Source organism: Molossus molossus, unplaced genomic scaffold (assembly GCF_014108415.1).
Source record: "Molossus molossus isolate mMolMol1 unplaced genomic scaffold, mMolMol1.p scaffold_m16_p_4, whole genome shotgun sequence".
Classification (NCBI taxonomy): domain Eukaryota; kingdom Metazoa; phylum Chordata; class Mammalia; order Chiroptera; family Molossidae; genus Molossus; species Molossus molossus.
The window spans coordinates 6351092-6376310 of NW_023425377.1; the positions used below are offsets into that span (position 1 = coordinate 6351092).

General features: G+C 41.3%; 1 protein-coding gene and 1 long non-coding RNA gene across 8 annotated transcripts in view; one reads left to right on the forward strand and one right to left on the reverse strand.

Annotated features, from left to right (window-relative positions):
* The window catches only part of LOC118643699, a 32721-nt gene extending 31210 nt beyond the window's left edge, over nucleotides 1-1511 (reverse strand). For all 5 annotated transcript variants that reach the window (XR_004962032.1, XR_004962030.1, XR_004962029.1 and 2 more), the window contains exon 1: nucleotides 1424-1511. This is a non-coding gene — a long non-coding RNA (uncharacterized LOC118643699). The remainder of the gene's footprint in view (nucleotides 1-1423) is intronic.
* Nucleotides 1512-1889: 378 nt separating this feature from the next.
* FBXW11 (F-box and WD repeat domain containing 11) overlaps nucleotides 1890-25219 on the forward strand; it is a 106721-nt gene continuing 83391 nt past the window's right edge. The window contains exons 1-2 of one of the 3 annotated variants that reach the window (XM_036282044.1): nucleotides 2005-2082; nucleotides 11184-11345. Coding sequence is in view for 2 of the 3 variants with exons in the window: in XM_036282043.1 (XP_036137936.1) it covers nucleotides 2038-2082 (45 nt within the window). In the remaining variant the exon portion in view is untranslated. Of the gene's footprint in view, nucleotides 2083-11183; nucleotides 11346-25219 lie in introns of all 3 variants that reach the window. The other 2 variants (XM_036282043.1, XM_036282045.1) reach the window with 2 other exon arrangements.

The window sequence follows — 25219 nt, forward strand, 5'->3', positions numbered from 1 at the left end:
TCCCATGAGTAATCTCAGCTTATACTATGTGGGCTCAGCTGAATCCAATCAACCCACACCACTGTAAAAAATAATAGAACATTTTAAGCTACTAAGTCTTGGAGGTGTTTTAATTATGATGCAATAGGTAACTGACACAGAGGTCATTTATTCTAACTGATTTGTTTTACTAGTGAATGTTCCAAGGCCCAGATATGGGAAGGGGTCTGATGAAACTCAGATAGCCAGTTAATGGTAATAACTTTCCAATCCTGTGCACTTTCTTCCTATTGTTTTTCTTTCAATTCCTTTGATGGAAAGCACGAGATAAGAACTATGAAACTTCAAACGCTAACTGCAAGGAGCTTACACTGTGTCCTGCACGCATACAAATTACTGTAACAACCTGGACCTTAGAAATGGAAAGATTTCTAGCTCATTCAGTCCCCTCTCTTCACAGGTGCAGAGAATGCAAAAAACACACGAAAAAGAGAAGAGCAGCCTCTGCCATTTGGAAGCCGGCCTGATGCATTACAGCCAGGCTGTTATATTACTCGATGACAGCCTCACCATCTTAGCTAGGCCTTGTATTCTCTTGTTGAATACAATGTCACAGAACATAAACACCAGACAAGGCCATTCTGTAACCATGACAAATCAAGACAAAAGACCACTCCTTAATGATATCCCAACACAGATAAAACACAAACATTGCGCAAGCCCGAAAAACGACCACACATCCCCCATTCTCGGTAGTACGCGGGACTGCTGCTTATTTGCCAATTACAGTTTTACCCTCAGTCTGGTATTTCTCCATTCCAGGTAAGATTTATTGAGCTACCCAATCGTAGAATGACCCCCGCTTCCTGGCACGGTCTAATCCAGGTAAGTCCCAACTTCCTCAAACCCTCTCCTATCACCGAGCGGCTCTGACTGAGAGGCCCCAGGGTTCCTCATAAACCCGATTTGTTCCACTACTAGTGAGTCCCTGGCACCGACTGACGAAGTTCACAGTGACAGTTCTCGAGGAGTCTCCAGGTCTCCAGCCGTGTTCTTTCTCAGCACCTGTCACTCTTTCGGTTGCCCCACCCCCTCCCCACCGCCTAGAATTAGGCTCCACGAGAACAAAGATCTCGTCTGGGATGTTCAGAGCTGATTCCCAATGCCCAGACCGGTACCCAGCAGTGGCTGGAAGTTTAAATAACACTTTCTGAACGAAGACATGAGCAAGAGGGGCTCAGTGTACACGGGTTCCTTTCGTCTCTCAGCTTCTCCGCCGCCCCCCGGTCTTCTCTCCCCGTCCCGGCCTCGGAACACCTCACTGGGATGCCCGAGAGGATGCCCCTCGAGGACCCTCCTCCCTTGCCCGAGCTTCTCTCGCTCGCTGGCTCTCTCCCACACCTGCGCCCCAAGACCATCCCCTCCCAAAGCACCTTTAACCCACCTGTCTCCAACATGTGTCCCCACCACCCGACGGCCGCTGCCCAGCAGAGCCGCTCATTAGGCGTCGACTGGGCGCTGCGGACACTGACTGCGCATGTGCGGAAATGGATCGCACACGCAGAATCTCTGACAAGCGAAGAGTTGCCTGGGACTTTCCGTTCCGGTTTGAGTAGCCTTGGGCTGCCAGGAAGTCGGGAGAAAGTGGCGGAAGGAGAACCCGCCTGCAGGGTGTTCTGGGAGATGTAGTCGCGGAACTCCCGAGGCTCTACCTGGAGGGAGTCTTTAATTCTTTAGGTCTGCACGTCCCGTCTTCACTGTCCAGTGCTACTTGCGTCTCAGAATTCAGCTTCGCGCTGCCAGGGCCGACTGGCCAGGCGTCGGCTTCTCGTTCCCACAACGCTCCACCGAGCACGCGGCGCCTGCTGGGAGCTGTAGTCCTCGCTCTGCGTACTGCGTTCGCTGAGGGGGAGGGCGGAGCTGCCGGCGGCCCGGGCGGGCTGGCAGCTAGAGTGGGTGCGATTACCGCCTCCGTCTCTGCTGCCTCCGCCGTCGCCTCCTCCGCACGGGCGGTTCGCTGCTGCGCGGGGAGAGCGAGGCGGGGCCGCCGGGGCCGCCATGGAGCCCGACTCGGTGATTGAGGACAAGACCATCGAGCTCATGGTGAGTGCGGCCCGCTGGACCGTCTGTTCTTCCGTCCGTCCGGCCCCGGGCGGGCCTGCCCACCTCAGCGTCCGGCACGAGGCCGCCCCTAGCCCTTCCCCGCCGTCTCGGCCCCGACTTGGGCCCCCCGCCTTCCCTGGCCTCGGGCCCGGCGCGGTTCCTTCGGATCCCTCGAGATCTCGGGCTGGTGGTGGCCCGGCCCCCTCATGCCCCTCGGTTCTCCTCCCTCCCCCTGTCCTGTCTCCGGGCCCATCTCTCGAACGACCCTTGCTCGTTAGTGCTCTGGCCTTAGCTCACACTCGCTGTAGCATCTCCTTCTCCTTCTCTTAGAAGTGGATTTACGATTCTGTTTTTCTCCTCTGTTTTTTCGGCACAGGCCTGCACCGTTCTTGCAAGCCCCACTTAGGCCGAGGGAGATGGTGGTGGGAGGGGGTGCGGAGGAGATCGGTCAGGGCCTCGGGCCTCCGCGTCCTAGTAGGGGTCTCAGCACCCTCTCCCCTACCTAGGGCTGTGGAGGTGCCGGGATAGGCCCTACAGGGGTGGAGGTGGGAAGCTCTCGGGTGTGAGGCTGTGACGGATTAGGGGCCTCTTTCCCGGACCCCAGTGATGTCCGGCTGCTCGGACAAAGGGTTTCCTACTGGGCCGAGAGGGATGTTTGCCTAGCAAGGCCCCAGGTACTCTGGATTCCATCTCCCAGGAAAGGGAAATAGAAACTTCACGTTTTCCAGAGCCGCTTTGGGAAATTGGGGGAGGATGGGGGAGGGGATGTCCTCATGACTGCCGCCAGTTCTTTCTTCTCCAAAGGGGGAGGTCGGGGTGGGGGGAGAATTCTAAGCCCCTGGGGAAGCGATCACTCTTCTGTTAGAAATCATCGGTAGCCAGACCAGACTTCCTCGCTCCCGAGGACACCCCAGCCCTTTTCCCCTTAGGACCTGGAGCCAGAAGGGGTTTTTAGAAACGGGACCATGAGAGATTGGCTAGTAGAATTTGCTACTTGGTGGATGATTGGGTGGGAGAAATAAAATATGGCAGCTATTACCTGCCAATGTGAACGTTAGGGAAATCAAACTGGGCTGTAGAGGAAGTCATTGCCTCAGCAAATGGACAAGCCCAGGGGTTTCTTCCTGTGGAAACCTTGACAGTTTCTTTGTATCTCTCCTAACACGGTAACAACTTCTACCCCGGGTTGAGAGGAAAGGTGAAAGAATCTATTTAACCCGGCAAAATGTTTTCCTAGCCAGATTTTCTCCAGTGTGAAAATGTTTATTGAGTCAATGATTCCACTGGGTAGGGTCGGTGACATCAGAGCCACTTCCCCCATTTAATGCTATAAATAATAAATGGTGACACTGAAAGTCTGTTGGATAGCTGCATGGTTTCTGTGGATGGTGGTATCTGGGGAGTTGAGATGCATGTTTTTAAAATGGAAGTACAGTAGCATAAATAGGGAGGCAGCTTAATATTTGCTGTCCTTTTCGTAATTCACAGAACTAGGCTTCTCCAGCGTTCTTGAGAACTATAAAAATAAGATACAGTAGTTTCTGATTTGTGTGTGTGTGCAGGTGTGGTTGCTTTCTAAGGGATACTGTCACTTGTGGATTTTTATTTGATTTCATTTATTAAGTAATTTCCTGTTAGTATAATTTATCAAGCTATTATAGCCAAGCTTTTGACATTCTGCAACTTTTGTAGTAGATTATTTTGGTGAAATATCTTAATTAGAATTACAAATATAGCACATATTCTTATGATATACATACAATACATGTACTTACAACATAGAGTACTTTATAATCGAAAAATTGTATCTTGAGAGCTCTTTGACATTGGCTGTTCTGTGCTCCTTTCCTTTCTTCATTTAAAAAGAACTAAAGCTCTTTATTTTTGAAAGAATTAGAAGAAACACAGAGTAATCTATTTAGTGTCCTTGGGTGTATGGTTTTTTAAAAAATCCAGCCTAAATTTACTGGCTTCCTATGCTCATAACTTAAAAACATTTTGGTTTTACATGATTGTACTTGTCTGTGATCAGAAAAGATATTTCAGCCTTTTAAGGACATTGTCAACTGGGATTCTTAAAAGATTCAAGAGTTTAGTAGTTATTTAGATCAATTTTAAAATGGCTTTGTACATATGAATTTTGATATTTTCTCAAAGGGATACCAGTTAACACTCTTAGGCTACCCTTTTCATAAACATATATGTATTTATTTTAATGTAGTAGATACACGGGTACTTAATAACTGATTTAGTAAATCCAGGAACAAGTATAGGAATGATAAAGCCTTAAAATCTAATTGCATGTGGCTTTCTGTATTCACTGCATTTTAATTAGTTTGCAGAAGTAGGTTCAAAATATTTTTAACATTAGTTTCAAAAGAACATGATTGAAGGAGGGGAAGGGGTTAAAACTGATGGTATTTTGAAAGCCTAAAGTATGAAATATTTTTAGATTTTTATGAGTCAGCTTCAGTACTCAAATATTTGTGATTGTGCATCCTGTACCAGTTTGGTACTTAATGGTTAACAGGATAACTTTCATTTGGTATTTCAGAGCATGGTGTATTACAGAAAGAAACAGACTTCTTGGGTATATCCAACTTCTTAATCTTTATCCCTCTACTTTCATTTTGACTCTTCTTTTTTCCGTGCACTTTTTTAGTTTACTGGGAAATAAAACTGGTGATAGAGTAATTAAAATCTAACCTTGTGATTTCCACCCCTGGTTGAGACTGGGTCCATACAGACTGCTTCTCCAAAAGACCTGCCTCATCAGGTTCAGTTTTTAATATAGACGACATAGTCTTGATTGAGACAACTGTATTTATGATTGCTTATGGTGAACAATTTAACCACCGATGACTTTTATAGCCTTCCTTATATTAGTCCATTGCTATACCTTGTTGGTGGGACTGTTTTTCAAATTTCTGGCTTTGGTAAAATAGGTGTGAGGCTCATTATTAGAGAGCACTCACAGGGCTGCTAATTGGAAGAGAAAGATGGATAATCTTCTATTAGAAGATGGCAGAAGTTGATGTTAAAAGTTTAGGGAAGGTGATCCTGTCTCCTGTGAGTGTGACCTCATCCCTTCCCCAAACTTGACTGCCTGTTTGTACTCTATTGTTAGCTGTTGAATGGTTCTCCTCTTTGCTGAGTGACCTCAAGTGAGCCATTTCCCTTCTGTGTTATCTCTAAGTGGCTATATTACTTGTTGAATGTAGTAATATCAGTAAAATACATTGGGTCTTATTAAGAAGGTGTTGATATCAGCTATTTTTAGAGCTATTGAAGAAAGGCCACAGAGATGAAAGAAACAAATGAAGATATTGGAAATTTTTATTTCTTTTTGGATTTTCCCTCATTTCCTATCATTGGCTTTCTAAGTAGAGTGATTGTTTAGTAACTCCTTCGAGAAACTGGACCCTAAGTCTAGCTGTGTGCTGATTTACCAAATGCTGATTAAATGGACAAATTAATATTTAAGTAGGGTCCAAATGAAATAAACAACATACATACTTACAGACCTCATTGACCTGTCTCAAGAGGCTGTGGCTTGCCCTGGCTAATGTGGCTCAGTTGGTTGAGCATTGTCCTCTGTACCAAAAGGTCTCTGGTTTCAGCCTTGATCCCCAGTAGGGGGTGTACAGGAGGCAGCCAATCAATGTTTCTCTCTCATGGATGTTTCTCTCTCACCCTCTCCCTTCTTCTCTCTTTAAACTCAATAAAAACATATTAAAAACAAAAAAGAGGCCGTGGCTCAAATATATGATTTTTTGCCCCTGATTTTGGAGTAGGTTAGATGTCCTTTCAGACGTGACAAAAAGAAACATGATCCTGCACACAAGTCTTGGCACTTTTGGCTCTGACTGCTGTATCTTGAACACTGGGAAAGATGGCACAGGAGCCCATTATAGAACAGCACGTGTATCCCTGAGTCATGCTGTTTGATTTTATGAATTCTAGAAACAAACTTTTCTGTGCTGGAAGGTGTCTGGGATCCTGAGTTCCACCTCATGATATTTATACTTTTAAGGGAAAGAAAGCATTTCAAGTCCTAATAATTCCAATTCCAGCCTCCCTTCTGGCTTTTCTTCCCACATTTCTCACTCATTCTATATTCCAGCCAAAGCGTGGAGGACCCTAGTTCTTCTGATTCTGCTCCCACAGTTTCCTTTGTCAGCACTGATATGAACTGACCTAAGCCCATGTATTTAAGGCTAATATTACAGGAAGGACCTAGTAGTTGGCTCTCGGGCCAAATTGGCTTAGGTCAGATCTCAGCGGTCCTCTCTTTTACCTATGCTGATAAAATCCTATCCCCTCAAAACAATGTAGATGCCACCTCTTGATGTCAGTGTATATTATGGTGACAGATACCACATTGGCTTTTATATCTAAAGCACTGCCTACCTGATGATCATTGCTAAATGAAATGAACAAGTTCTGGCACTTTGTATTTATCTTGTGGCACTTCACTTATTTTGGGCTTGTATTCTAGTTTCCTGTTTGTGTCCCCTATTAAATAATTAACTCCTCACAGTGCCTTCTTGTACTAGGTGATTGGTAAATGTTATGTTGAATTTTTTTGGTTGATTATTTTATTGCCATCTGCCTGTATCTTAACCATTCTCTTTTCTGGAAATTCTCACCTACATCACTAATTCTCATAATTATCTGTTCCTAACTCTTACAATACTTATCATACCTTCCTGTTTATCATAAAAGCCTATGATCTTGTTTAGAGGCTGTGTCTCATTGTCCTTTGAATCCTTCATAATGCTTAGCACTTAGGTGTGCAGTAGATATTTATTGATTTAAATTAATGTTAGTTTTTTTTTTTCTTAATGCTATGAAACCTTTATAAGATTTCCTTCTGATAACATTAAAACAAGGGTGGAGATGAGTATAGGAGAAAAGACTGATTAAAGGGAAGACGAGGGGTGGTATGTCACAGACATCATAAACATCTTCAGTATATTTACAGAACTTGACACAGAAACACATTGATCTCTGTACATCCCAGAGTGTGGTTGGTAGCAGAGTATTGAGGAAACCGAGATTCCTTTTATATCTGTTGATGTGAACTTGCCAAATAGTCGATAATTCTAAGGAGTATGTGACCTTAGGGAAGCATGATTTAGCAGAAAGGGTGTGGGCTTTAGAAACAAACACCTGATTTTGTAGCCTAGCTCTATCACTTGCCAGCTGTGTGACCTTAAGAAAGTTAACCTTTGTGTGGTGTGATTTTATTATCTGGAAAAATGAGAAAATGTAGGTATTGCTTCGGCTGTTGTATGAGAGATGTATATGAGGCTTGTCTCTCAGCACCTGCTTGCCATGCTAAATAAGTACAGGAACTGGGTTTTGTGAAGCACAGTCAAGACAGATGGTGTGAAGAGGTTTTAATTCCCCCCACTGAGTTGTGTGTATATTTATTTGTAAAGCTTTACAGAGGCCTAAAATTCAGTTGGTTTTAGCCATCTTTGGGGAAAATGATGAAACCATACAAAATCAGTATCTTGGAAATCTGGGAAGTACTGTTAAAATTACTAAGAACTACCAATCAGACATAATTAAACCTGTCCTCGAACTCCAGAGAGCCCACCCAATCCTGTTTCTGCTTTCCAGGTAGAAAGAGGCTGGTGTTGAGTGACAGGAACATCGAGCATTGCGATTCATGTTTGATTGCTTTCGTTTGGACAAGGAAATGAGGATTTTTGGTTTCTTATTCTTGTTTTAGCAAAGCTGATGATTTGACCTTTAACAGAATAAGCAGTGACTATCATACAAGATTTCCTCCTGAATTGTATTTGAGTTGTTCATTGAATTAGTTGACAAAGGGGGAAAACCAGTTGGTCAAGAATGTGCTTGTTACCCTCAGTTAAGTTTCTGCTGATCACAATTACCTAGCAGGAAGTTTGTCTTTGTAGGCAAATGAGAGATAAACCAGGAGGACCTGACAGTCCAGTAGGGTATCTAACCTGGATCTTAATATTGTTTTAACAAAATTTAAAAATTACAGAATGCTATGATGTCAGCAGGAAGCATTTTTTAGGAAATTCCCTCTCTGAGCTAATTAATAATGAAGACTTTCAAACTGTGAAGTAGAAAGTGGGGCATTAATATGTAAAATAAAAAAAAGGAGTCTGTGAGTAGAGAAATGTGCAAATATAAGTATGATGAATATAGGCAGCCATTCTCTAATAGCAAGCTTCTGATTCACAGAAGGAAAAGAAAAATTAAGTGAGAGCTCTACTACTGAGAAAAAAGGAACTTGAGTAATTTTTAAATTTATTTAATTTATTTGCCCTGGCCAGTTTTGCTCAGTGGTTAGAGCGTTGGCCCATGGACCAGAGAGTCCCAGGTTCGGATCCCGTTAAGGGCATGTACCTCAGTTGCAGTTTGTCCCTGGCCTTGGTTGGGGTCATGTGGGTGGTGACCACTCGATGTGTCTCCCTCACGTCGATGTTTCTCTCTCTTTCATCCTTCCTCTCTCCCTCCTGTTCTATCTGAAGATAAATGCAAAAAAAAGAATGTCCTCCAGTGAGGATTAAAAAAAAAAAAAAAAGTTAAATGAGCCCTTGCCGGTGTGGCTCAATGGTTAGAGTGTCAGCCCTCACACTGAAGGGTCTCGGGTTCATTCCGGTCAAGGGCACGTGCCTAGGTTGCAGGTTCTATCCCCAGCCCTGGTTGGTGAGTGTGGTAGAGGCAACTAGTAAATGTGTCTTTCCTTCCCCCTCCCTTCCTCCCTTCCACTCTAAAAATCAGTGGAAAAAATATCCTCAGGTGAGGATTAACAACAACGAAAAAAGAGTTTCATTGAGAACAGTTAACCACTTATGAGAACTAATAATAAAATATATTTATTTTGGATCTGTGAAATGATCACTTGGGAGACTCAAAGAGAAAGGGGGCAGAGGACAGGGAGATCTCAGTCTTTACACCCCTGGTCTGACACCTGTTGATCTTTATATCGCTAGCATAAGGCCTTCCACCAGTTAGGCATTCAGTACATGTTAATTTGAAGGAAAAAGGGAAAATTAGCTCATTAATACAGGGAAAAGGCCTGACAATCCATGAGGTTCAGAAATGAGTTTGTTAGTCAAATTGTTGTGGTTGTGTTTTGCTGTAATTGTTCAACATTTTCAATATAGCAGTTAAGTTATACTTTGAAAAGCAGAGTATATTGCCTTAGTAGTTAGCTACTAGCCATAGCTCACTATAGCTGCTTTTATCAAAATTGGTTGATATCCAGAGTAATATCACTTAATGGGAAAAACTTGAGATTTTACTTAATATAATCTCTTTTACGTTTGGGTATTATGATATTTCCATCTGATTGTTATGGGAGGTTGATCATTGGCTGGTATTCAGTCAGTTCAGATTGCCTACAAACAGAAAAATCAGAACATCTTTAGTCATTGCCTATGATTTATTAACAATTCAGTTTCAACTTGATTTGAGATCCTCAGTTGGAGACAGTCTTTGCTTATAAATATAAAGTCTAGTTGGGCAACATTATACTGTGTTTTGTTTTAACATTAATATTGTAGGCCTTAGAATTGCATGGCTCTTAGTTAATGAAATGTTTTTTTAAGTGGCAAGATCTAGGGAGTTTGCTGTTTCAGGATGGCTCATCTGGTTCAGTTGTATTTTCGTTCAGCTCGGCTGACATATTTATTACTCTTCTGTATTTTTTTAGTTCTCCATTGACGTTAATTAACATAGGGACCTTTGAGAATAAAGCCTGGTTTTTCTGCCCAGGAATCATGGCCTTTCTAATCCTTGGACTTGGGTGCAGCTGTGCTCTAGGAAAAGGGCTTGGGTTTTTCACCTAGTAGATGTGGGACTTTGGGCAAGTTATTTCTTCTCATTTTCTTTGAGAATTAAATGAGTAATGACTCTAAAGGGCTTGACCCATTAGTAGCCCTTCAGTAAAGGTAGGTATCTTAATTACTGCAGGAATATTTTGGAAATAGTGTGGCAATTGAAGAAGTAGAAAATTTATGTGCAGGTAAGTTCACAGTCTTTGATTTTTAAGTTTTTTATCTCTGTCATCATTCTGTTGAATGCCTTTTTCTCTCTCCCTTATAGTTTGTTTAGAACTTCCATTTTAATGGAAAAGTTGGTATGGTAGTAAAAGAATGTTCATATACTGTGGATTGGGCTTATGTCTTTAAAGGTGTCATCTATGCCCTGGCCGGTTTGGCTCAGCGGTTAGAGCGTCAGCCAGCGGTCCGGAGAGACCTGGGTTTGGTTCCTGCTAAGGGCATGTACCTCGGTTGCAGTTTGTCCCCGGCCCCGGTTAGGTCGTGTGGGTGGCAACCACTCGATGTGTCCCTTTCACGTCCATGTTTCTTTCTCTCTCTCTCTCCCTCCCACTCTATCTGAACAAAATATTGAAAAAAATGTCCTCGGGTGAGGATAAAATAAAAAAATAAAGGTGTCATCTAGTAAATTATTTATTAGTGTTCTTTATTTTCCTTAGTTTACTCAGTGGCTGGCCATTGTGGGGATTGGCCTTTATTGAATCAAAAGTACACTCTAAAAATTATGCCATGTGTTTTAAAATGTTCATATTTCAGTTGAGGGTTGACGATTTGGGTAACGTGTATGTAGATTTGATGTCTTATATGTAGCAAACCAAAAGATTTCTTCTTAGGTGCTTAAATGAATATCTTTAATGGGAGGTATTTGAGCCCTCCCATATCATTAGTTTTGGCTGACAAACTTTTTGTAATGATGGTGGAGCTGTCTTAGACAATGGAGAAGGAAGTTCATTGTAGCGGAATGATCTGGGACAATTTATGTGGATAATAGTGTAATCTGTTAGTTGCTCTCATTTGGAAATTGCACGCTATTTATCATAGTAAATATTAATATTAGGGATGTGAGCCTTTGCCATGTAGAATTTCTTACCCTTCTCTTAACACGGAGGTGAGGAATGCTGCTATTTATACCAAATAGCTATTCAGGGGATGTAACTCTTTTTCTGTGCCTCAGATCCACTACTCCATTGACCCTTCCTTCCATTTCTTGGTGGCTCTCCTTTGCCACTGGTGCCATGGTGGGTGTATGGATTGCTTTCTGTCTTTCAACAGTTACCGAAGTGCATGTTTGGGATTTTGTTGAAGAAAGCTGGATACAGTAAACGGAAAGAATCTTGGAAGCTGCTTGACTGCTGTCTTTTCTCAGACTAGTCTGAAAGGGAATACCCCCATTCATTCTGGATTGGTGGATCTGAAGTACAAAATATTTTCCAGGTAAGCAATTACCCTGTATTGTTTTGTTTTGTGGAACTCAACTTTCTGAAAGAAACTGAAAAACACAATTTCTTGACTTTTTCCACTCCTAGGGAAAGGAAGAAATGTTAGCTCATTGTGCTAGTGCCCAGGTTTGGGTTTGGACCAGTGAAGGTACAGGTGTCAGAAGTGTGGTTATTCTTATTATGGACCTGAATGGTTTATGCTGATAGTCCAACAGGGAATTTTGTTTGGGGAAGAGCTTATAAAATGTGGAAAACATATGATAATTTTGAGGCATTACGTCATGATTTGTAGTCGATACCTGGTCAAAACAGTTTTTGTAGTTACCATGTCAAGTAGTGGTCTTTTGTGTTCAGGACTCGTGGAGGGTCTTCTCAGGAAGATGTATTAACTGGAACATCTTTTTTGAGCATCTGCTAAATGTCAGGTAGTGTGGTAGGCTCTTTATGTCTGTTTCTTATTCAACAGGCACATGCTGTTCCTGTATTTTACATATAGTGATGCGAAGCTCATAAGCATTAAGTGCAAGTGGCACAGGGTCATACAGCAAGTACATGGCAGAGCCAGGCTGGAGGCTTGGGTCCATGTGTGTCTTCAAAGATCTGCCTCTACGCCTGACTACATTTGCTGAAGTTTGTACTTCAGCTTTTGGGTTTTCAAATTGCCTGTTTGCATGAGCAAGGTAGCAGGTTTCCACTCCAAGAACACACAGTAGATCATTGTGTGGCAAGGTATTGCCATTATCTCTCCCCGCTTAATGAGAAAATTAGAAAATCTTCCAACAGTTCATCAAGCAAAACATGCAGGTAACTTAGGGAGTATAAGCGAGGCAGTGAATTTCAGTGTTGAAACGTGTTCTATACAGGGAAGTATGATTTGGTCTGGTGAACTCAAACTTGTATTTTTTCAGTTCCTCCTTAGTTTTTACTGTTTATTTAAATAGCTCAGTAGATTATTATGTAGACTCCTTTCACCTTTGGTCTGTTAGCCCTACAAGTAAGACATTGTCAGGCAACTCTCTTGAAAACATGGCTTTTTTCAGTGCGTAATAGTCTCATCAGATTACTCATTCCCTTTCATCTTTAAAAAATTCTTTTTATTGTAGACTAGCACTCTGACTTTGTGTTCCCTCTTTTCGTTTAATTCCTTTATATTTGCTAACCATTCTCCTGGGTGAGCATTTTTAGCACTTGTCATCTGAAGAGCTGCCAGGGTGGTGGTGAAAACAGTGGTAGTTAACGTACTGGCCACTGACTCTGCACAGAGCACAATTCTAGGCACTTTCTGTGTCTAGACTCCTTTTATTTTCATAGTATCCCAGTGAGGTAGGTACCATTATTTGTATTTACTGATGAGGAAACTGAAGCACAGAGTAGTTACATAACATGTTCATAGTCACAAACACGCATCTAGTAAGAGACGAAGATGAGGTGTATCCAGGCAGTCTGGCTTCAGAGAATGTGCTTCTAGCCTCTGTGCTGTGCTGCCTCTAGTTTAGACTCGTCCGTGATAAGATGGGCACAAATCTCGACTAAACTGTGCATTCTGATCTGAAGAAATCATTGCAAAGGGAAAGGAAACAATTGTTGAATATCTCTTACCTTTTTTAGAGAACTGTAGCTCTCAGATTCTGTTAGCCATCCAGGACTAGCTATCAGACTGTTTCCCAAGAGGGCTCCCATTCGAGTTGTTTGAGGTTATTTTCCAGAGCAGTGCTGTCCAGTAGAACTTTTCGTGATAAGGGCAGTGTTCAATGTCTGTGCTGTTCAGCATGGGAGCCACCAGCCATGCTGGGCTATTTGGAAATGTGTTTCTGTAACTGAGGAACTGAATTTTTAATTTTAATTTTCATTAAAGTAGCCACATGTACAGTTTTAGCATTTACCTTCATCCTAGGTCTGGTCCTTGGTGTAACACCCTTGGAAATCAGATCTGGTCAGCATGCTCAAAGCAGCGCTTATCCCAGGGTTGGACTTATATTAACCAGCTGTGCAAGACTGATGTGTAAAGCCAGAATTCCAGTTTATTATTTTATAATGATATGTGCTTGTTGGCATGATTAATATAAACTTTTCTGATAATTAGATTTGCTTGCTTGGTTTTAATTAATATTCCAGTTTGATTTTTCAACTAAGAAACAAGAGACAGAGAGAGGTACCTGAGACTCAAGCCAAATGACTGGAATATTCTCTTCAGGTAGGTAGACTTTACCTACCAGATCAGGTCATAGGTAGCTTAGTTAGGTTAGCATGAACTCAACCAGGGAAGGGAGGTATTTGCTGGACTGGCACTGAGACAGCCTCTTTCAACTTACTTTGGGGATGGATGGTTTTGCTCTATGGCAGAACCTCTTCTTTCAGCCTCTCTGCTTGTGTTTACTTCCCAAAATCTTTCTGATTAGGCATTTGTTTTTAGACATGTTTTAAATTCAGCTTGAATGCATGCTTGACTTCTAGGTCTGGGAAACCCTTTGTTCTCCTTAAGGTGCCTTTATCACTGCTGTGGTTCATTTTGTGTTCATTTTAGACTAAGAAGGCAGATGAATTTTCCTTGCTTCCCTGTGGCCTCTTTCTTTCGAAACACATATATTAGTTTATTTAATTTGGCCCTGTAGTGTGGGGGTAGAATAGGAACATACTCATAAAAATACACCTGGTGATACATTCTCTTTGCATTACATCATGTTATTAAATGAGCTTGTTTTTAGTTTACTACATCATTACTTTGGGACTTGTTCTTATTCCTTTTGTTCTTAAAGTAGAAAGAGTAACATAACTGAATGTGTACTTGGCCTTTAAGTTTTCAGGTGTATGCAAGATAGATTGAAGAGACCAAGGCAGGGACACCAGTTAGTTCAAATGACCTAAATGAAGGTGAACCAAAGCGTTGACAGTGGGCATGATGGGGTTGGGTGGACTTAAAAGAGATGTAAGTGGTGGGATCTACAGAACTTGGGTGTTTTTTTAGGAATAGGGCATGGATACAACATGGTATGAATTTTAGATTTTGTTTGGGCACCAAGATGGATGTTTTTCTGTTTTCCAAGATAGGGAATACTGGAAGAGCAGATTGGGGAGGTGGGGGACAGGGAAAGAATGAGTTCAGTTTATAATGAATTTGAGTTGCCTAATTGGTGAATCCCCTAGGAGAAGTATCTAGTAGCCTCTGGAATATGAATAGATAAGATGGGAGTTAATCTATAGCCTAGAGGCAGGCCGTTCAGGGTGGGAGACAAGGCTGAGCAAGGAGACAATGGTCGAGCACTTTGCCTGGTGCCAGTCCCCCAGGCCATCGGACAGAAAGATGTGAGAGTTTTTATTTAGCCTCAGTGGTAGCTGAGTTTACCTCGAGTTATAAGATCACTCGGAGTACAGATTGAGGGATCTATATGATGGTGTATGGGAATGCCACCATAAAGGAATGGGCTGTAGCTAAGGTCATGTGATCTTATAAGATCACGTGTGATGTTGATCAAGAGGGTATCAGTTTCTTCTTTCCATCTTAATCTGGGGATCCTGTTCAGCCTGTTCTCAGTCAGCAAGTTAGCCCATTTTGCTTGGGTTGTGATTTTCTTTTCTACTGTAATGGTTTGTTTAATTAATAGAGGTACTGTTTTTGAAGTTTTTTTTTTTAAATTCCATGTTGTCATTGTACATTTTATGTAATTTATGCAAATTCAATTCTCTGCATCTGGTGACAAAAACAAAGGAATAAATAACCTAAACAGTGAAGGTTCTGGGTCAAGTGTGAGGTAGAAATGGAAATCTGCTCTTCCCTCAGCCTGTCTCGGTTCCTGAATGCTTCCCATCTGGCTGTGATGAGTGTGAGTATGGTATTTTAAAGACACACATTTTTAACATCACATGAGACCTAAGTGTAAGCCAGATATTTTATCCGCTAGTCAATTGAAGAAACAGTGAACTCTTCATGTGCTGGAATGAAAATGAGCTATGTCGGAATTATTGAGATCATGTGTCAGTCCAGTGTGGCATATTTTTAAGGCCAATTTTTACTATGTGTTATTTTCACTGTATGCACTGACTTCATCCCCTAATTCCCAGGTGAGCTGTAATTCTATTGTAATTAGGTTTTGGTAATGAAAGCATGGAGATAAGAAGAGTTAATTTCAGCTACAGTCAGTCATTACTTGAAAAATTTCTTGAATACATTGTATATGTCTATGGTACAGAGTTCATGAGGTACAGAAAGAAGTACACAGGAAAAGATGTGTCCCATTCCTTGTAGCTGCAGCTACTCAACCACATTATCCTACACTGTGATTTTTTTTTTTTTTGTAAACTATGACATGGTCATCTTTCATATCAGTTCCCAAAGAGCTCTCATTTTTGAATAGATAATTTAAAAGATACTTGCTGACTTATTGGATGTGTTGTGATTTGTGAAACCAATCTGAACGGATACACATGCATATAGATTATTTCCAGTCTTGCTATTTCACATAATGCTGTAAAGAATAATTTAGTGTATATGTCATTTCACGTGGAGGCGTATTCAGCACAGATTCGAACCAGGAAGCATCACTGGATAGGTGCTTTTCCAAGTCTGATAGGCATTACCATATTGCCCTCCAGTCCCACTGCAGCAGTTTGTCTGCTCCCAGGCTTTGCTTGTGAGGACTCATATCCTGATGCTCTCTCTCATGGTGTTACATGGATTTTAAGCTGATTGATTTTTTTTTTTTAATCCTACCCGAGGACATTTTTCCATTTTTGTTCAGATAGAATGGGAGGGAGGGAGAGGGAGAGAGAAACATCGACGTGAAAGGGACACATTGAGTGGCTGCCTCCTGCACAACCCCAACCAGGGCCGGGGACAAACTGCAACCGAGGTACGTGCCCTTAGCGGGAACCGAACCCGGGTCTCTCTGGACTGCAGGCCAACGCTCTAACCACTGAACCAAACCGGCCAGGGCTCTGGCTAGATTTAATAATTTATAATACTTTGCCATATTTGGATCATTTTTCTGCTTCCTCCTCAGTCCCTCCTTTCCTCCCCCCTTCCTCTCCTCCCATCTCATTTCCCATCCTCCCCCCTCCCTCCCTCTCTTTTCTCCCCCTCCTGTCTTTCTCTCTTCAAATACATACCCTATTTTTTTGTTGTTAAAAATTTGAAAGTAAGTTGAAAACAAGATACTTTACCTTCTATCTCCTAAGAATAAGGGCAGTATCTGTTTTTCTCTCTCAAACCACACACACACACACACACACACACACAACATATAATCATATATTTATACATATATAAAACCACAGTACTATTTTTACATCTAAGTAAATGAAAGGAATTCCAAAATATCATATCAAATACTCAGTTAAATTTTCTTAATTGTCCCAAGAATGTTTTTTCTAGTGTCCCCTTTCTCCTTTAGTAAAAAACCAAAACACTAGGAACCAAACAGAACACACTCTTTGTATTTGGTTGTTTCTTTAATGTCTCTTCATTTAGAACAGTCCCTCCACCTTTCTCCTGGCATTTTCTTTCTTATTTTTTATTTGAGGAGTCCAGCTCAGTTAGTTGTCCTATAGGATGTGCAACATTCTTCACTTGTTTGAGTATTTCCTCATGGTGTCATTTAACTTGTTTCTGTAACTCCAGTATTTCCTGTAAACTGGAAATTAGGTGAGAAGCTTGATTGCAACCAGGTTAGACATTTTGACTAGAATGCTTCATCATAGGTGAAGTGTACCTCGCATTTAATCACGCTGGGAGACCCTGAATGGCAGGTTATTTCATTCTCCACTTAAAAGGTGCAGTTTTATCCTGTGTAGTTTAAAAGGAATCTATGGGGTGGTTTGGCACCTTATAAATGTCCTGTTCTATTACAGCCTTCCACCCAGTGGTTTCAGCATCTGATCCTGAAATCAGTTGTTACAATAGGAGTTACAAAATTGTTGTTTTCTGTCATTCCGTCTACATTTCATAGCATTCACAGAGCTGATCACCCTTTCTCCTCCCTCCTTTTGTGTATCACCATACTCTCGTGGACTTTTCTTTATTGAGTGTCTATTACAGTCTTTACTCATGCTCCAGTTGTCCATATTTAGCTAGTGAGAACCCTTCAAGGTAGCTCCTGCTTCCTTTTGACCTGATCCCATCATTTTTTGTTTGTCTCTTGGCTTTTTACTTTCCCTGTCTATGAGGAATGAACCATTTCTCAGGGAAGCTGTGGCTCCCTTTTAGTGGGGAATACTGTTTTAGAAACCAGAATGATTGTTGTTGAGTTATCATTGCTTCTAGAACTTTTCAGTGAAGTATATTTAAAAAGAACCAGGCCCTGGCCAGTTTGGCTCAGCAGTTGGAGCATTGGCCTGCGGACCAAAGAGTCCCGGGTTCGGTTTCCGCTAAAGGCAGATACCAAAATCAATCAATCAATCAATCAATCAATCAATCAAACAATCAATCAATCAATCAGGAGTTTGCCCTGGCTGAATGGCTCAGTTAATTGGAGTGTTGTCCTGATGCGCTGGGGTTGTGGGTTCGATCCCTGCGGTCAGGGCACACACAAGAATCAACTAATGAATGCATAAAAAAGTGGAACAATAAGTCTCTCTGAAAAATACCAATAAATTAAAAAAAAAAAAACAGGAGTTCATGTTAGTTCTGATTCAAATTTAATATTACAGGGACATTTTTCTGAACCTGTTAGCCTTTTGATTTTCAAAATCTAAGGGACAGTATCAGTGTAATACCCATCAAGAAGTGGTTCAAATTGTTATGTAACTAGCTTTATTCATTCATTATTGAGCATATACTCAAATAGGTACTGTTGGGTAAGGTGGGGAATACAGAACAGAATCAGATGTGTATCGTGCTTCCAGAGGCTTGCAGTCTTTTACGTAAATAAGTATGGTGTAATGTAAACACTGTTAAGGATCATGAGAGGTGGATGTACAGTGTGTAGGAGTTAGGAAAGGAAGGACATTTCATAAGGAATATATTTTAAAGTTACCCTTTGGGGCCTGAGCAGAAATTAGACATGGATGTGGGTGTTTTGGGTCAGGGGAAGCTTTCATTGCAAAGGTAACCAGTGAACAATGGCTGGCAGGCAGTGGTGTATATTGTCTTTAAGGAGGGGCAGTAGGTCAGTAGTTCTTTGGATTGTTGGAGGGTAGCTTGTGTGAGGGTATTAAGGTAGATACTTTTACAAAGATAATTTATAACCAAATCTTGGATTTTATCCTTTAGGTCATAAGCTAGAAACTAGTAGCCTGTGGAGAGAAAGAGCTCTACAGATATATTTTATTTGGTCTGCATAGATACTAAAAATGGAGACATTTTATATCTGATTTCACCTGAAAATTGGAGCAGAGCAGTGGCTGCCTTTTTGAGCCAGGGGCTTGTACTTTCCTGGCCAGGATAGCCCTTGTAAGTCCATCTTTATCTTCTTGGTCCTACAAGCTGATCGCTGCAGGGATTGGAGGGGGAAAGTGCTTTGAGAAGAGAGGTGATGATGGAAATTTGAGCAAGATCTCTGCATTGCTGCAGGGAGACCAATCAGTAGACTGTTAAAATATTCCAGGGAAGAAAGGACAATGATGATAGGAGGAGGAAATGAGACATTTTAAATATAGAATGGATAGATAGTATTGATAGATATGAGTGTGTGTTTGTATTGACAAGAATGTAAATCAGATTATACTAAAGCACGAAGTTTTGTTTCTAAAAACCTTTGCATTCATAAACCAGTTTCTAGACATTAACCGCATGTGTTTGTAATCTATTGGTTAGTTTTGGAAGACAGCAGTAATAGTTTCATGATTGTTGTCATTGTGTAAAGTTTAGTTTTGCAATATGCAAATAACATGCTTGGACAAAAAGACCCTTAACTCTGACCTGGTTTTATTTCTGAAAGTTGTGTATAAAGTGAAATTTATTCCAGGCGGTTGGCTCAGTTGGTTGAATGTCAACCCATGCACCAAGAAGTCACTGGTTTGATTCCCTGTCAGGGCACATCCACAGGTTTTGGGTTTGATCCCCGGTCGGGGGTGTGCAGGAGGCAGTCAGTTGATGGTTCTCTCTCATTGATGTTTCTATCTCTCCCTCTTCCTTTCTCTCTCTATAAAATCAATTTTAAAAAATACTTTAAAAATTTTTAAGTGAAAATTTTATAGTGATTTAAAAAGAAATCATGCACCGCGTAACGATGTTTTGGTTAACCTATGGGACCACACATGTAATGATGGTCCCATTACATTATAATGGAGCTGGAAATCCCTATCATTTAGTGACGTAGCCTATGTACCATTGTAGTGCAACGCATTACACAAATACTATTGTGTTACAATTGCCTACAATATTCAGTACAGTAACATGCTGAGCAGGTTTGTAGCTTAGGAGATTTAGGGGAGCAATCTTTGTTACCCCAAAATATGTCTGGCATAAGGTTATTTTTGGCTGACTAAGAAACAGCTCTAAAAACCTTGTATAAAAGATAATTTACATTTGTAAGGGTTTTCCATGACCTGACCTGGAAGATGGGAATGACTTTATCTCTAGAAAGTCTTATCAGTGCAGAAGACAAGGACTTAAACCTACTTAACCTTACCTTGGTTTTTACTGTGCTCTCCTGGTAAACTTACCCCACTCCCAACATTTTTGTTTTCAGATGAAGATGGTACCGTATTTTATATAAAGTGTGGTTTCAGACATTTTGGTGAGTTACTTAGTTTTCTTGAGTTTTTCCCATTATGTAGGACGTATACGTGTTGTTAAACTTTGGTTTGTTTTTCTCCCTTTAATCTGTTTTTTATTTCAGGGATGTCTCAGGCCAAGAACCCAGAAGCAGAGCATTAGGTTGTATCATACAGAGTAGGTGTGTATAGGCTATATGCCATGTAGGTTTGTGTAAATGCACTCTGTGATGTTCACACAATGATGAAATTGCCTAATGATGCATTTCTCAGAATATGTCCCCGTCATTAAATGGCACATGACTGTAATTATGGGGTTAAGTTTTTAGGAAAAATATTATCCACATTATATACCCATTTTCAAAGAGCTGGCTGCTTGTACTTAATTTTCCCCATAGTCTCTGCATGAAGTTCATCAAAAGGATGGTGAATTGACAAGGGATTGTCCCGTACACTTAAAATTATACCTATGTTAAGACTATCTATATGTTAAGTATTTTGCAAATTTTCCTTGTCTGGATGGGGCATGACTTTGCTCAGTCCCATGGTCAATGCCATTACTCCAAATATTTAGTAGTGCCACCAGCTCAGACAGTCTGAGAGAGAGTCATGAAGAACATGTAAATGACTAGACTGGGAGTGAGAGTGACTCACAGCAACAGAAGCCACACCTGGATACTGTGTAATAAGCTTCCAGTTTCGAGGGATGAACGAAGATTGGTTAAAGGGCATTTGTGTGTGTGTGTGTGTGTGTGTGTGAGTGTGTGAGAGAGAGAGAGAGAGAGAGATGTATAATGTATCTCTTACGTATAATACAGAATAATAGAATACAAATCTTAATTGTATAGCGTAATGAATTTTTACGTGTTTCTATCACACTGTGTAATTACTACCCAAATCAAGATATAGAACATTTCCAGAGCCGCTTGAGGGTTTCCTCATGTCTGTGCCTCACTCAGTAAACCTCACAAAGATCTATTCTGGACTCTTTCACAATGGGTTGGTTACAGCTGTTTTTGGATTTTATATAAATGGAATCATGTAGCATATACGCTGTGTGCACCCTCCCCCGCTCATTATTATACTTGTGAAATTAATCTATTGTGTTTGTTAACATTAGTTTTTTCCCTATGCATTACTCCATTGTATATATTGTGCACAGTTTGTTTATGTTATTGTTGATGAATTAGTTGGGTTGTTTCCAATTTTTGGCTGCTGTTAGGAATAACACTCTAAGGTGGACATAAGCACAGAGTGGAATTACTGGGTCATAGGATAGGCATGTTTAGCTTCAGTAGATGCTGCTAAATTGTTTTCTAAGTGCTTGAGCTGATTCACACTTTCACCTCTACCGTGGAGAGTTCTACCATCATGTGTTTTGCTAGTCCTTTTAATTTTAGTCATTCTGATGGGTGTGTAGTAGTATCTATATTGTGGTTTTGTTTGTTTCTTATTTAATCAGCTTCATTGAGGTATTGTTTACATGCAGTAAACTGCATTTGTTTAAGTGTACTGTTTGGGTTTTGAGAACTAGATACACTCCTATAACTAATACCACAATCAAGAGATAGAACATTTTTACCTCCCCAAAATGTCCTTAATTCCCCCTTTTTTTAATCCTCAGCCGAGGACACTTTTTTTAATTTTTTTATATTTTGTTTAGATAGAGTGGGAAGGAGAGAGAAACATTGATGTGAAAGGGGCACATCAAGTGGTTGCCACCCACACGACCCAACCAGGGCTGGGGACAAACTGCAACTGAGGTACGTGCCCTTAGCAGGAACCGAACCCAGGTCTCTCCAGACCGCAGGCCAATGTTCTAACTGCTGAGCCAAACTGGCCAGGGCCCTCATTCCCCTTTGCAGCCCTCTATTCCCATCCTGGGCCTCAAGTAACCTGATTTCTGTAAATGTAGATTTGTTTTATGTGTTCTAGAATTTCATATAGATGGAATTGTACAGCATGCATATACTGCATGTACTCTTAGTTTAGCTTATTTTGCCCAGCATAATGTTCTTTTTAAATTCATTCTTATCGTATCAGGTGTTTGTTCTTTTCATTGCTTAACAGTATTATTACATTATACAAGTATACAACAGTTTTGTTTATCCATTCTGTAAGAACGAGGTGGAACGAGGCGGTGCAGGGTCTCCAGAAGTGCAGGTTTATTGGGAACCAGCCTGCCGGACTACCTCTAAGGAGAGAGTAGCAACCGGCTTGTACAGACTAGGGATTATTAAACTCAGGGCTGGAGGATGGTGTCATCTTTGACCGGTGGGGCCTGGGGTCTCCCGAGTTCTTGATTGGTCGGGGACTGGGGTCTCCTGAAACTTGTTTTTCTTGTCAAGCGACCCTTTGCAGTTTTGGGTGGGTTAGGGTGGTTCCATCATTGCGTTCCTCTTGACAGGAGTGATGGGTTTTAGTTTTCTGGAATGAGAGGCTTAGGGAAAGGTTAAATGATAAGAGTGATGGGATTTGGTTTCTTGGAATGAGAGCCTTAGGGAAAGGTTAAATGATAAGAGTGATGGGTTTTGGTTTCTCGGAATGAGAGGTTTAGGGCAGTAATATGGAAGCTAAGAGCTAACACATTCTCCTACTCATGAATATTTGGATTGTTTCCAGTGTTCAACTGTTAGGAATAAAGCTTTAATTTTTTTAAAGATTTTTAAAAGATATGTTTTTATTGATTTCAGAGAGAGAGAGAGAGATGAAAACATCATTGAGAAACATTGGTTGACTGCCTTCTGCATACCCCCTCCACCAGGGATTGAGCCTATAACCCTGAGCGTGTGTCCTGACCAGGAATCAAACCGGGGATCTCCTGGTACATGGAATGATGCTCAACCAACTGAGCCACGCTGGCCAGGCTTAAGATTTTTTTAATTGATTTTTTTAAAGTATGTTTTTATTGCTTTTTTAGAGACAGAGGAGGGGAGAGAGAGATGGAAACATCGATTAGCTGCCTCCTGCATGTCCTCTACTGAGGATCGAACTTAAAACCCAGGCATGTGCCCTGACCGGGAATTGAACTGGGACCTCTCAATCCATGGGACAACACTCAATCCACTGAGCCACACCGGCCGGGCTTTAAATTGATTTTTTTTAGGAAGAGAGGAAGGAAAGGAAGAGAGAAACATCTATCTGAGAGTGAAACATCTATCAAGCCCTGACCGGCAATCTAACCAGCAACCTTTCAGTGTACGGGATGATGCCCAGTCCTGAGCCACACCTGCCTGGGCTGTGTTCAGTTTTTGTTTGGACCCTTGGGTATACTTGTTACTGAAAAGGGGACCTGGTCCTGAATGGGTCTGCCTAGGGCCAGCTAGTAGTGTGTGGGATCTTGACTTTGTGCAGGCAAGATTTCACAATACAAATCCAGGTGATTTTTAGAGGATGTTTATTAAAGCTGGGACAGTGAAACAAGGAAGGGCCTAGGACAGAAGAAGCAACAGGAAAGGTACTAGGTGGGGAATGAGCCTAGGTTGGGCTACTTTGGCTCACTAAGAAGTCAGAAAAGGGGACCGTGGGAACAGGGTCAGGAGGTTAGCCTGGGATGAGCTGCCACTGCCCATTGCTCCCTGGTTGCAAGCTTCCTGGGGTCCCTCAGGGTTTAGGAGGAGCAAGCCTGTGGAGGAATAAGAGGAAGAAGGTACCATTGTACCCCTGGGAGGAGGAGCGTGTGCTGGGGCCTTCCTTGTTTTTTTGTTTGTTTTATTTTTTGAGGGGTTTTAAAGGCTGGGAATTTAGGGGAGGATCTCAATAGAATATTCATCAGTTTTATGCTGATATGCCAAAATAAGATTTATTCCCTTAACTTCATTCATCCTTGGGTGTGGTTGACAAATGGCAGGAATTGGATTTCTGCTATCTTGTTAGGTGGGGTAATTTAAGCTTTTTACCCTCTGGTTGGGGAGAAGTGGAAACCATTTACTCTTTAAGTGTCCTTGGTTAGGGAAGATAGGATTTTGCAGTTTACTGGATGGCTGTGAACTGCATGGCCATTTAATTATCTGTCTCAGTTTCCCTGTTCCACTTGTCCTGGTTTACTAGCCTATCTCATACCTACGAGGGGAATTGCTGGGATAGAGTGTACATGTATGTTTACTTTTTCAAAAAACTACCAGGTTTTTCCCCAAAGTTGGTTGTACATTCCTATAGTTCCTTCCACAGTATATCCCATTCCAGTCGCTCTACATCAGCGGTTCTTTTTTTTTTTTTTTTTTTGGTATATGCCCCCAGCGGGAACCGAGTCAGGACTCTCTGGTCCACAGGCCAAATCTCCACCCACTGAGCCAAACTGGCCAGGGCAGCGGTTCTTAATGTATAAAAAATTGACAATAAAAATAATGTAAATAAGAAAAAAGAATAAAAGGTTCTCTTGATGACTTAATATTTGGTGTATTTCTCTTCTTTCATATACATAGTTTTCTTTCAAGAATATTTCATATATAGTTGTTTTTTTATACCTGAAATTGTTTTGCAAACTGTTTTAAAACTCAACAATGTTTGTGGCATCTTTCTGAACTATTACATATTTCTTCATAATATTTTGAAGTGCCTAATATATAGGAATGTGCAAATGGCTAACTAGTTAAACTATTCCTTTATTAGACATTTAAGTCTGTAATTTATAGCAACTTAAAGCTGGGTTGCTCTTTCTTATAGTTTAATCTTTGAATGTATCCTTGGGATGAATTCTGAGAGTTAGAATTGTTGGGTTGAAGGGTGTACACATTTTTGAGAGCATGGATATCTTATATAGCCAAAGATTTTGACCTCTTTCTGTTAGCTGTATGAACATGACATGACAGACCATATACTCTCTACGAAAATGCTGTTTTCTCCATTTTTATGCCATTTTAGTGTAGGCATAATTTATAATTGCAATTTGGCTAAACAAATTAAAAAAATGTTTCATTGCTAGTGATATTGGGCATGTTTCTCTTATGTTTGAGGTTATTTGTATTTTTTTGTGTGTGAAAAAGGGAAGTGTTTAGATTAGCTGTGGTTCTACTCTGCTGATTCTAGATCCAGGTGCATTTGGGGAGTAGGGGCAGGAAGTCCCTAGGGTAAGGACCCTCTGAGTTTGTTGTGGCTGGGCTAGGGCTGCCCTTTTGTGATGGAAGTTGGCATTTGTGTTAGAGGCCAGCTGCAGAGGATCTGCTTTACTCAGCATACAGTCAGGAGAAGCTTCAGCCCTCTCTGGCTGGGCCCTGGCTC